The sequence below is a fragment of the Metopolophium dirhodum genome, chromosome 1 (genome assembly GCF_019925205.1).
Source record: "Metopolophium dirhodum isolate CAU chromosome 1, ASM1992520v1, whole genome shotgun sequence".
Taxonomy (NCBI): Eukaryota; Metazoa; Arthropoda; class Insecta; order Hemiptera; family Aphididae; genus Metopolophium; species Metopolophium dirhodum.
Genome location: NC_083560.1, coordinates 58869126 through 58882835, shown reverse-complemented (window position 1 = coordinate 58882835; position 13710 = coordinate 58869126). Strand labels below are relative to the sequence as shown.

Below are 13710 nucleotides of genomic sequence, written 5' to 3'. Positions count from 1 at the left end.
AACTGGATACGCGGTCGCTTTACTCTGCACCTCCGCAAAAGATAATAATATTATTATTACTCTGTCTGTAGATTTTCTTCGCTTTTCTTTTCTTCAATTTTCTCACGCGTGCTTACAGAGGCACTATCTATACTGATAAATCCGATAATGTTATCAAATTATATTTGTTTGTAATTTGTATGATTTTAATAGTGATGGAAATTACAAGACTGGGTAAATTCTAAATAATTGTGCAATTATGTTTGAATTTAACCTACCTATAGCCTATAGGAAATATACAAAATTACCATTCATCATGCTCAATGCACATTTAAATCTGTATAACAATAATTATTAATTGTTATAAAATATGGTATAATATTATTTTTACTTTGCCCGTTTCAATAATAATCAGTTAAACAATATTTTTCAAAATGAAATAACAACCTGCAGTGATAGTCGATAGATGATGTAAGGCAGCAACATATCAATCTAAAGCTGTACCATAGTGTATTGAACTAAACTCATGTTTTCCGAGCAGTATATAGGTATAATATTATAACATATTATTATAAATCAATAATTATATATTGTAGTATTGTATCATACTTATAGTAGTTACTTGTTAGTACATTCGTCAAAACTTTTTTATGTATTTTTTACACATGTTGTTCGATGTATATTTTATGAAACTTTACTTTACGAAAATTAGAGATGGGTAGAGTAATTATTTGTATAAATTAGAACACTGTTATTATTAATACATAGGACGTAATAAGATTATAAGACTATAGAAGACCTACTGTTATAATATAAAATTCTGAATACTTATGATTTTCAAAGTAATATGAACCTAGGTTTTTTATAAATTTAGATTTTTAGCAATCTTTTGGTTTTACAATGATATGAGTGTGTTTTTTGTATTTGTAATTACGTTCTGGAGCAGTCAAAATTCCCATTATTTGTCAATTTCATCGAAAAAAAAAACAATTAAGGAAATTGAGGAACTTGTAACAAGTTTATGACAAAATCATTTTTATTGTTTTGTTGTGATTCAAGAATGTATAATTTTAAGCACTTTGTTTTTCACCAGATATTTATATATAAGTAAGCATTTTGTAGAAATAATGATATCGTTTTTAAAACATTTTTGGTTCATTTGTGCTTTGTATAGACATGGCATTTTTGACTTGAATGAGTTTTTTTCAATTAATGTATGATAAAATGTATATTTATAAGTAAAATTCTACGAACCATCAACCAGTAATAATAGTAATTAATAATAATAATCGATCATATACAATCCATGGTACCTTTTTTGACTGGATTACTTGGTTACACCAATAACACGAAGAGTCGTAAATCATATAGGTGGATACTTCAAACTGGTCTATTGTGGTTTCCAGGTTTCTGCAGTTTTTTACTTTTAGAGTTCAAACGATTATTTTTTTAATGGAAATGACGTGACGTAAGTATGGCATAAATTTGAAAATTGGGCATAAGATTAACTTATATCAGATGATTTTATTTTTACAAGAATTTATACCTTCAAATTGTAATTACATAGGTTTTAATAATTTTTAACGATTTAATTTGTAAATATAGTTTCGAGTTTTGAGAATAAGTAATTAAAATGTTTACTAAAATTTTAAATTTTAACTCAAAGTTTCCTACGTCCTATGTCCTACCCATAGTCCATATTATATCCAAAAAATGTTTAAAAAAAGTAAGTCACTAATTAGCTTAAAATAGTTATTAACTATTTGACTTAACACCTTGCAATTATTTTAAAGATATGATACAATGACATATAACATTTTAAACAAATAAAAATGTATAGCTTTGCTGCAGTGAACCGGAAGACCGTTATGTTTTCAAATGGTGTATAATCTAAGTAAGCTAGGTTATGTACCGAATGGTATTAAATTCAAAATATTCCAAGATGCCTGTGCATCTTGCCCGAAAGGAGATAACTAGACAACTATAAGGACTATAGAGCGTATAGGCATCAGACATTCAGACTATATCATATTATAATAATGCCTTAGCTTTAGTTGTTTTTCGTATGTAAATATACTTTTTTGGGATCCAATAAGAGCCAATCAATATGAACTGGTCAAATAGGTATAGGTATACTTTAATTGTTCATGCCATTATATTTAAGGAGTCTATTTTGCTGATTTGGATTATTTTTTACCAAATGAGAAACACCTCATTCTCTGTATTGTTAAGTAGATGGTTTTTTTATGTTGATGTCTATACATCAACATTTTAAACATTAGTTTCTGAATTATTAAACTTTATGTATTAAGAATATAACAGTTCATGATGGTAGGTTTATATATATACGGGGAATTATGATTTGAAAATTATATAGTGCTACCTATTGATAATTATAGGTATATTAGCATTTAACATTTGATAAATAGACGCTTATACCACCAAAATATACCTACTCTTTAATTGGCACTAAAATCTAAGTATCCGAAAATGATATGGTTTAAGTATACCTACCCAAATAAGTTCCAAAAATCAAAATGTTAATAAATGTGTTATTAATCGATAAAAGAGGAGTGACAATGATTGATGAATCACTCTGTATGGTGTTTTGTAAAATCAGAATATCAACGCCATTGAGATCAAATAGACTCACCCCTAGATTATGGAGAAATAGTATATTGTGTGATGGTAAGGGCGGGAAGTGAGCTATTTCAGTCGCATTCATAGACTATCAAGCGGGGACTGGAAACTTTTGAATTTATCGGTATCGGTTCCGGTACCGGTTCTCCAAAAATAAAATAACGATTCCGGTTCGGTTCTGGTTTTTTGATGAAAAAAAAATGAAGGTACCGTTTTCAAATAATTTCGGTTAGGTTAACGTTCGAGAGTCGAGTAATGGCTGTAATCCATAGGTATACATCTGTGTTTATTAATTGTATACTGCGGTTGCGTTGTGGTAGAATTGGTTGTTTGGAATTTATCATTTACATAATATTATATACTTACATTCAAGTTCCTCCGATGCTGTTGTAGTTTCCAGTTTCTTCTGTTTAAATTATAAATGTTAAATCATATACAACTATTGATTATGATAGTGTTTATGTTTTTGGACCCCTGCCCCCCCTCGCACACACACACACATACACACACACACACACACACACACACACACACACACACACACACACACACACACACACACACACACACACACACACACACACACACACACACACACACACACACTTATATATTTACAGGGAGTAGGGACACCGAGTTTTTGCAAGTTTATATGTATGCGCCACTGTACGTCCGAATATTATCTTGAACACCTTGACTACAAATTTTGTTTTTACGATTGTTTAAAATTATAACTGCAGTAAAATCGATCAATTTTATGATTTAAAACTCGATATAAGTATAATTTTAGACTACCCATCTATTTTAATTTTAATAGGTAGGTGAGTATATAATTTTGCTTATCGACTCTAAAATTAATATTATATTATACGAGAGTTAATATTTTAACACAAAATAATCAACGTATTATAAAATAATATAATATAGGTACCCTACTTGGCGTGATGAAAAAAACTATTTACTCGTATCTAAACGATTTAACAAAACAAAAAAAATTTCTCATAATAGCATTGCTTATAAATACGCAATAGGCGTTATCATACAGTTGATTAGCAAGCACCGCTCGAGATCTTTTTTCAAATGCGTTGAGTGTAAAATGTGTAGATTAATCTTCATTAATTATAATTTTACGGCAGTTTAGATATACTTACCACGATCGACACGAGTGCCAAACTATTTAATTACCTGTCAATTGGTTTTTTCTTCTTTTATGAATCCGCGATAAAATGTAGTACCTTATCTAGAGCTTGAACTCGAATTTCTATGTGATTGTTTATTTTTATAAATACAATATCAATATATAAATAGCAAACGTTATTATTGCATTTTATTACAATAATTGGCACTGTCTGATGGTCGATGACTACTACTATTGTTACCTTCAAATCTGAAATCTCGTTAGTCGTTACTTGTTAGTCATGAAAGTAAAAAGTAAACACTTGAACGCTATTATATTATATGGTTTGTAAATGTTTAACTTTAAAAATATTAAAATTCAATAATAAATAAATTCAAAAGTTAGTTTTTACCATTTTTTTTTTTTTTTTTGAACTTGTGGAAACTACAGTGTTAATTAATTTAGTAGAATGCAAAAATAGTTCCATATGACCATATCTCAATGTCGCTATATTTTTAAAAATAAATCTTGCCGCAAATATTTGATTACATATCTGATCATTTTTGGCATTTAAAACAAAGCGATATACCTACTTACCAGTAACATTGTAATAATAAATTATTTCTCAACAAACCTAGGTAGGGATCGCTGTCCGGCGATTACATCTAAACAATGATTTATGTTGAACTAAAAATTGATATAATAATAACAATGTCGTCGGAATCCGAAACTACGTTATCGAGTCACGGACAAACAACAAATCAAACGATAAGAACGTGTTCGTGATTTCGTTGACCCTATATATTATAATATGTACGCGTAGCCCCCTACGTGTGATTGTATATTGGCTCCCGAGCAACGGTCCAAGTATATAAATATGATAAAATGGCATATTAATATGTACGTACATACCTAAGTATGCATACTACTGTTAACAGTTAGCTAAATAACATAAACTATTAAATTATTTAACACCATATAACTATTATGTACATGTTGGGTATATCGAGCCATATGTGAACTAAACGTATAGTTTTATATGCTTCGATGGTCGGGTACTATAGTTTTAAACTCCGCAGCCGCGCAGTGGTCTGAAACGTGCATTTACGCGGCAAAAACCCTAAATTTTAAATTTAACTTTTTTCTTGTTTTTTAATTACGATGTTTAAATATGCATCCCAAGAAACCTTAATAAATAATTCTAAGTTCCTACATACAAGTTAACGTGACTTATACAGCGTTGTTCGCATATTGTTCGCGATATAAAAAATAAAATAAAATCACTCATATTATGGTGATTAAAATATTACAATTATCATACAAATCGCTCTTAATTTTTTTTTTTTTACAACGTATGTGAAAAAATTACATAATGTACGAATGCCGCACAACACTTTTTAGGCCCCACAGATCGGCCACTGTACTTATATATAATGTCCGAGAGCGTTCAACCTTTCCTGTGATGAAGCACACAATACGGACAAATAGTAACCATAGCGTTTATAGTTCATTGAAATATTAAAACACGTGTTGTTATTGTTTGGAAGTATGTAGTAGTATGTAACATGTTGTATTGATTTAATAATGGACAGCAAATTAAAAACTATATTAATATTGTCCAAGATCAAGGTTTACTAGAACTGTTAGCCATAGTTTGTCATACTCGTTCACTCAGTAGTCAGTAGATACCTTAAGAAATCATCTGGATCAAAATATAAATAATATAATATAATATGTTCAGATGGTTTTGAAATCAATTAGAACCAGTTAAATGATGTGCTGTTGTACTAGAAAAACAATCATAATTCATATTATGCGTCTATGTATACATAGTTACAATCTAATTTTTTAATCTTTAATTTCCTTAAGTCCTGATATTATAGTTGGTTAGTGACCTTACCTATACTTTTATAACAACTATGATTTTAAAAATTCGCCATCGGTGTTTTATCTGAATAAAAAGTAAGGTATATATTATCTATTATTAATTATTTTGTTTTATTATAATATACGATTTTTACTATAAGTAATTTCAACAGGGTAGGCACAATTTCCAGTAAAAAAAAAAAATATAAATTGTAGATTACTAGTTACAACACAAGTCCACAACTGTGTCTATATTATTACTTATAAATTATTGACATTGATCATTGAACTTTGATATATTTTAGACGATATATCTTTTGACCATGTAAAATAATAACTATAGGTGCTAATCATAGTGACTTTACAGAAAGGAAATTAGAAAAATAATTAGGTATTTAACCGATAAGTTCAATAATATTTTATTTTAATTTACCACATGCCCGTTAAATGCAAGAGCAAATTATATTATTTAATATGACTTTCATCGTAAATGTATCGTTATTTTAACGGTTATTACTTTATTATATATTATAATAAAATATACTATTTATCCTATCGTTTATTTTATTATAATGTATTTACAGTGTTCAATCATTAACAATATAAAGTAGATACCTAATTAATTAAATTTTAAATATTTTTAACAGAGAGCAAAACAATCAATGAAATGTTTAAAATGAAAAATTATACTTAATATTATCTGTATTCTTAAAGAAGTGATCAGCTATACCGTTCAACGAATTTATCTGATTTTATATAATATATATTATAAAATTAGAGGCGAATATTAAAATATAGTAATGTAATATATTTCAGAAATTAAAAATGTAATTACATTATTATACATTATACTCTATCCATGTATACAATATGTATCACATAATATCATATTATACCTACCTAGTACCTACGCTCAAACTAATAATTGTTCTTATAATATCAATTTGTCAGGCTCCAAAATATATCGTTCGCCCCGGGCTCCCAAAGTCTTAATCCGGCCCTGGCTGTAGATATGTGATACCTACTTATTATTATTTATTACCTATAGGTATATATACATATTACCATATCTATGTAATTAAAATAGACAGTTTTTCGTAGGTACCTGGTACATATATGGCTACATAATTGATATTGCATATTTGTGTGTTAATATTATACTTATGCGTATCGGTCACACGATATATTATATACAGTCGACCGCAAAATGAGCATTAAATTATGTTAAAATCGTCTAGAGCGTACGATATTTTATAAACTGCACGTGTTATCGATAAAACCGTACCTATGACTATACGCGTTTTCTTCCACTTCCTAAATTTTTCACTCTTTCAAACGCATTCGATGGACGACTATAATACGACGTGTTGGTTACGTTTAGCTGTGTCAGTAGTTTTCATTGCAGTTGTATAGATTACGATAGGGTAAAATTTTTCTACACATCGGACCGTCCTCAATCAATTTGATAGTACCTACCTATTAAGATATATTCAAATATTATGTCATGAATGGTGACGGTATATTATATAGGTACTCTAAACCTACGTGACCGTTGATATAATAATAATAATATTATTCTGAATCGTCAAAATATATAATAATGTTATTATGATAGATGTCCGTACCTACCGCGCGTCCACATTATCACATATAAACAATAATAATTACAAAGTCACACTGCTGTCAAAATATAAAATAAAAGAAATTCCTGAGAATCATTAGCAACACAGTTGTGTACAGCCGTCATTAGAATATAGTATACAAGCGTCGATTATAAATAGCGTTAATTAGCATCAACAAGTAGCCGTGCGTATATTATTAATAATTATTAGGTGCACCATGGCGTCCGCGCCATATACAATAAGACTTATGCATTATGCCATAAGGTATAATATAATAATAATACTTACTTACCTATATAGTCGTGTACGCAGTGAGAAGGATAACAGTAGCATTTTCGTAGTGTTTTACTCGAGGCTTATAGAACTCTTCACGTATTGGAATATTACGTAAAATACTTTATAATATTATTATTTTTTTTTTTATAACTTATAAATGTATAATAAATATTATGATATGTATAGAGATTATACCTACCTACACATTTTATCCGTGTGCAGTGACTATAATTATATACATTCAACGGGTAGGTATGCAACAATATATCTATCGGCTAATTCGTAGAGATATTTGAATATTTCCTTGGTTGATTGAAAGCACGCGCATGTACGTGAGGACAATAGTTATTATTACAAGGAATCGTAATAATATTATACCTGTACGTACCTCCTATACCTATGACTGCGAGTGTATAACAACTGCAGGAGGTACCGACCTTTACCAGCAGCTATTTAATAATCAGATTGTTCACAAAATATACATTATATTATATAATATATTAATATATATATTATATACCAGCACCTACAATATGATATTATATACTTGAATCACGAAACGTACCAATATATAAAATAACCTTGCAGTCGTCGGCTGGATCGTTGCGGTGCGTCGACGAAGATTTTTCGATTCAAAAGTGAGATTCATAATAATTATATTATTATAATATAGGCGATACTATATTTTATATTTTGTACGGTTGACGTTTCAATTTGTCCATCTCGTTTTAGCGACACTGCCAAATTTCGTACCTATTGCATAAATGAATAGTAAACCACACGCTTCTTTGTTTATTTTGCTACAATAATTATTATATTAGCGAATTCGACGTGAGCTCAAGAAACCGCGTTGGATGAAACCTGTCGGCGTCACGACGTAGGTCGGTGGGATGTATATTATATTCCGCAAAAAGAGACCTTCGACACGATTCGAGTGAATATAATTGAATAATGTCAAATCGGATTATATACACGTAGGAATATTCCGTTAGTGTGTAAAACCAGATTTAACGTAATTCAATGCAATCAACAATAACAATATAGCACACTGATGCAAAAGTGCGTACGAGACTTTGAACGCTTTTTCGACTCGACCGGGACACAATATTACCTATATATTGTTTTCCGTTGGCTGAAAGATATTATAAGTCTAAGCGTGAGTCCGGTGGGTGGAGTTGATGTCAGACCGCAGCTAGGTCAACTATACCGTGTTATTATATAATAAGTATAGTAATTCATAACCACGAGGCCTAAAAACAATTTGCACGAAAACTGTATGATAATATTATTTAACCTCCTCCGTGTAGGTCCTCCGCACTGGAGTAGACCTAGCACCCCCTCCTCCCCCTCCCCCCAAGAAATAACTGCGTACTACATGGTACTACGATTAATTATAAAATAATATACTATAAATACTGCATTTGTAATCAATATTTTGTATAATTTGTGTTGTAATACAGCAGATTTGCAATGTTCTGGATCCGTGCCTGCATCCACGCCAGTAAAATGATCACACGGAAAAATAAAGTGTTTATTATATTGATACGAGTATTTACGAAACGACATCAAAACACGTTTAACCTACCTACATCAACAACATAGTAAACACCAAGCAGACATGACGTGATGTGCGTGCACAACAGTGATATTGGTATAGGTAGGTAGGTATCTACTATAATAATATTTATTTATTATAAATACGCGCCGTATTATTTTTTTTCGTTATTCTTGTCCAATTTTATGATCGACGCATTATATATCTCACGTACTTACCAGCTAATCATCACCACGCGTGAATTGGATCGATTTTTCGTTTGTTACACAAGTTTTGAAATCATATGGTACGTGGCGTTTGAATATACATAATATATATATATATATATATTACATAATTTGTATATACTCATCAAAGCGATTTTCGAGAAGAATAAGTTCCGAGCCAAACAGCGGCCTACCAAGGACGTTCAGAAAAATATCCATCGGTTCTCATCGGACTCACGTCCGAGTAACCTCCCCTAGGTCGTATCCGGTTGCACGCGGTTTGATTGTGAAACGCTCGCGCTGGCGGCGGCGGCGGTCTGGTTTTCTGCCACGATCGTGGTCGCGACCTCCGATGTCCAAGACCTTCGTGAAATTGAACAGAAAAAAAACATACACACGCGCGCGCACACTTGTTACATCTCTTCTGTGCGTGGTTTTTAAATTTTTTTATCGTATTTTTTCGAGTAGGGGTTCCCAGACGACCGGATAATAGTGGGAGTTTGCTCGGTCCGGTGAGTCGTCAATTCCTGCTGGCCTACTGCCGTTAACATTGTTATTAATCATACGCGCGTTTATGATATGATATGTTCTCTACGCGCCATCCACCGACGGTTATTGATGTAATATAAATTATAATATATTATCAGTTATCACCTATAATATAACAACGGATCGTGTAATATATTATTATACATTTTCTATAATATAACCATCCTGTCTTCGATCGAGATTTCGGTGGACAGTATTCGCTGCAGTGCGTCGGGCCACACTCAAAACGGTTACCCGTAAACATAATTGTGATTATTATTATTATTGTATAATATAGATATCTCTTGTGCGCCGATGATCTATCTTCCCGAGTTATATAATATCGATCGTTATCGATCGCTATCATCGTCACCGCCGTATACCGTCGTAGTACCCTGCGAATCCTGTCTCGTTCGGTGAAGACGAGGTGCAGCAGATTACGTCGAACGACCGACGAAAAAAAATAGATTCACGGAGACTTTAACGCACGTGAGTCGTCACCATGAAGAACTTGTTCAGCATGATTGGTTTGTCGTACGCGTCTTCCAAAGGCGACGGCCGGCGATCCAGCTACAACGACGCCCGGCGGGCCAGCTATAGCGCCGTGCCCGCTGACCACAGGAGGCGTTCGTCGGCGGCCCGGCGTCAGAGTTATGGGGCCAACAGACGAAAGAGCTTGGACCCGGCTGCGGTGCTTGGCCGGCACCTGTTCGACGGCCGCCTCACCGATCCTCGGACAAGACTTACATGTAAGTACAAAGCATTCGACTTGTTGCTGTAGTTGTTGCATATATTATATACCTACCAATTATGGGCGTATCGCAGGGATGCTAAACTTCGTTAAATAAATTGCGTCATGCTATAATGGTATATTATTATATTATAATATATGAATCGTCAAAGCACTCGCTTGGATTGTCGGTGGAAATGTTTATTGCAATGTTTCAGATACCTATCTGACGACTGAAATCAATAGTCGGAGTTTTAGTCGAATTTTTTTTTTTTTGTGTGGGGGAGGGTGAGGGGGCTTACATTTTGTTCAACTTAAATTTAATTTTCCAAATCGGTCTGATATTAAATTCATAAAAATACTCGTCAAATTCATAGATTTTTTTTTTTGGTTGGGGGGGGGGGGGCTAAGCCACCGATTTAGGACCACTTCCTACACAACTTGAACAACGATGGCTGCGATCTTTGAAATGTTTTCGCTGCCGTAAGCCATTCTGTTTAGTCTTTAAAGATCCCAAACGAAAACAACACTACCGTACTGTAGTTCTAGTTGTTACATGCACAAATTATTAAAATAGTTATTAGTACTTATACGTGAGCTCGTGGCTGCATCTTTGCGATACGCCCTGCTGCCCTGCTTGCTTCTTGTTTTGCTTCTTTTTGTTTTGGTGCTCAGAAACTTGAAAAACGTTACCAAGGTTTATAACACAGTATAAATCCATGGAGATTATGATCTATCTTTACGGTGGCGACAAAACTCTACGTCTATAGATCGCCATCACGTTGTGTTATTTGTGTTTTTATATTCCTATAACTATTATTATTATGTTTCGAATCCACACCTATTTGAATTCGATTTCATATCACGTCGTAGTAAAAATAAATCGCTTTTTGGTTCCTGACGATCGCTGTGACTATGATATATAATGTAAGATAGATCATACAATATAGATAAAATATATTACACTAATATAATGTCGCAAAAACGACCGTATAAAAATTTGATCGCGCTGTTTGGATTTCCGATAAAACCATAAAATAAGTAATAACCATGTACGCATAACATTATCATTATCTTATAAAATTATATGTGTCACCGAGCATAGTGTATTCATGATAAAATGGTTCGTAAAATGTACAGCTGGTTTACCGGAAGCTCAATATGTGACGGAGCAGGTTTCTTACAAAAAACATCTAATATGGCATTACGCTCAACTGTATTATTAAGTATATAAATATGGTAGATATATGTAGGTACAATATAAATTAACATAAACACTAAACACGTATACTATTTTTTTTAGTCCTTGTTGGCGGTTTATGTTTTCACTGTGCGTACCTACTTACGTGGCGTGGCCTTATAACATTAAGATTGAACTGTTTTCGTCAACTAAAAAAAAAATTCAAAATGTGAACGAGAATTAGTTATTATATTTATAACTTCGATGTTCTAATTAATTGTATGAATGTAAAATACGTTCCGCATACATGCATAATAATACTATGTTGTGTGATGTATATAAACCATGATAAGGTATAAATCACATAATATTATACATATATTATTATATAGGTACTATAGGTTCCATATGTATATGGTAGGTATTGTATATGTGTACTATATTACCACATACTAAAACTCGAATACCTACGCACGAAATCAATGAAAGATTATTGATATTATCATTGATATCTTTGATAAGATTAAATTTAGAAAAATGTTTCCAAAAACTATAATAGTAAATCACCTGAAAGTTCTACCCGAGACGAACCAGACGCAAAATTTTGAATTGTAGTAGCAGAAAAATTGAATACCTATACTATATTATATACCTAACAAGTGATCAAAATATATCAGTGGTGGTTATTGTAAGTATTATTTTGGTAACGCAACTTCCAAATTCCAAATTCTCGTTCATTGGTGGGGGGAGGGCAGCGGGACGCATAAGGCTCAAATGTTAATAGCTTCTTCGCCGTCAACTCACATAAATTAATTCTCGTTCGTATATTATGTAAGAAGTATCAATATCAATTCTGTCGTAAATTATGATTCTATTATGGAATAGTATTAACGTGAATTACATTCTGGCAAAATTTAAAACGAACGTTTATATTACTTTATTATTCGCTGAATGTTCGCCAAACGTTACCAGCAGTTGCAGAGTATCTCATCTCTAGGCGGACGTGCTTGTTTTCTCCCAAAGCCACAAAATCAAAAAATTATCTGCAGGGCGATTCTTTAAAAGTTTTGTTCGTAAATTTAGTCATAGTCTTGACTAAAACAGTTAATTTAGTCATGAGTTTAGCCATAGAAGATTTTTGCGATTCTCTAAGCTAGTTTTCACCCATAGAGATGTTATTCATACCTATTATAAACGAAAACACATTTTGGTTACCACTGTTTGCGAAATGCAGTTTATAAAATTCATATGACTGCACAGCTTTGATAAACAATAATATTATGTAGGTATTAAAAATATTCTATAAATAAATTATTATAGGCATATGTTATGTTTGAATTTTCTGAATATATTCATTTTAATTTAATTGCATTGCATTTATTAGTAATAACTAATAATAATTATATGGTTTACACTTATATATTGGCATTAATTTCTTATAAAAACTACAAATGTAAATAATATCTTCAATAAAAATAAAATACAGTGGTGACCAAAATGTCTTTTTAGTTTATAATGAATAATATTTCTATGCGCGAAAACCAAATCCCTCTTTTTGAGTTTGGAGAAAAAAGAATATTTGGGCAAAAACAGGTCCACCAAATAACATAACATATCAATTTATGATCATATCTTAAAATTTGAAAGATTTCCTAAATTGATAATTGTAGTTTGTAGGTATAGACTATAATATTTTCATCGCGTAAAAACTGATAAGATATCTTTGTATTAGAAAAATTGGTACATTCATAGATTTTATGTAATCTAGAGCTCAAAATATGCATATAATGAAATAAAATTAAAAAGTCCAATGACATGGTGAAATATTTTTTTATAGTTCCGACTCATATCAGTGATTGGTTACGTATTTATTAAAAAATGATAATGTTGACAATCGAAATATTGTATGAATTATTTAGATTTTATATTATTTTGGAATAATATGTGTATGATATAATATTGTTACGCAATGGTCTATGAAAAACTATTATGAAATTAAATGTTAAGAGCG

The 13710-nt window shown here is 31.5% G+C and overlaps 1 protein-coding gene across 1 annotated transcript in view; it reads left to right on the top strand.

Annotated features, from left to right (window-relative positions):
* Positions 1-9763: 9763 nt before the first annotated feature.
* Positions 9764-13710, top strand: part of LOC132934852 (scavenger receptor class B member 1-like) — a 92133-nt gene continuing 88186 nt past the window's right edge. The window contains exon 1 of the mRNA XM_061001236.1: positions 9764-10538. Within this exon, the coding sequence (XP_060857219.1) occupies positions 10292-10538 (247 nt within the window). The 5' untranslated portion in view covers positions 9764-10291. The remainder of the gene's footprint in view (positions 10539-13710) is intronic.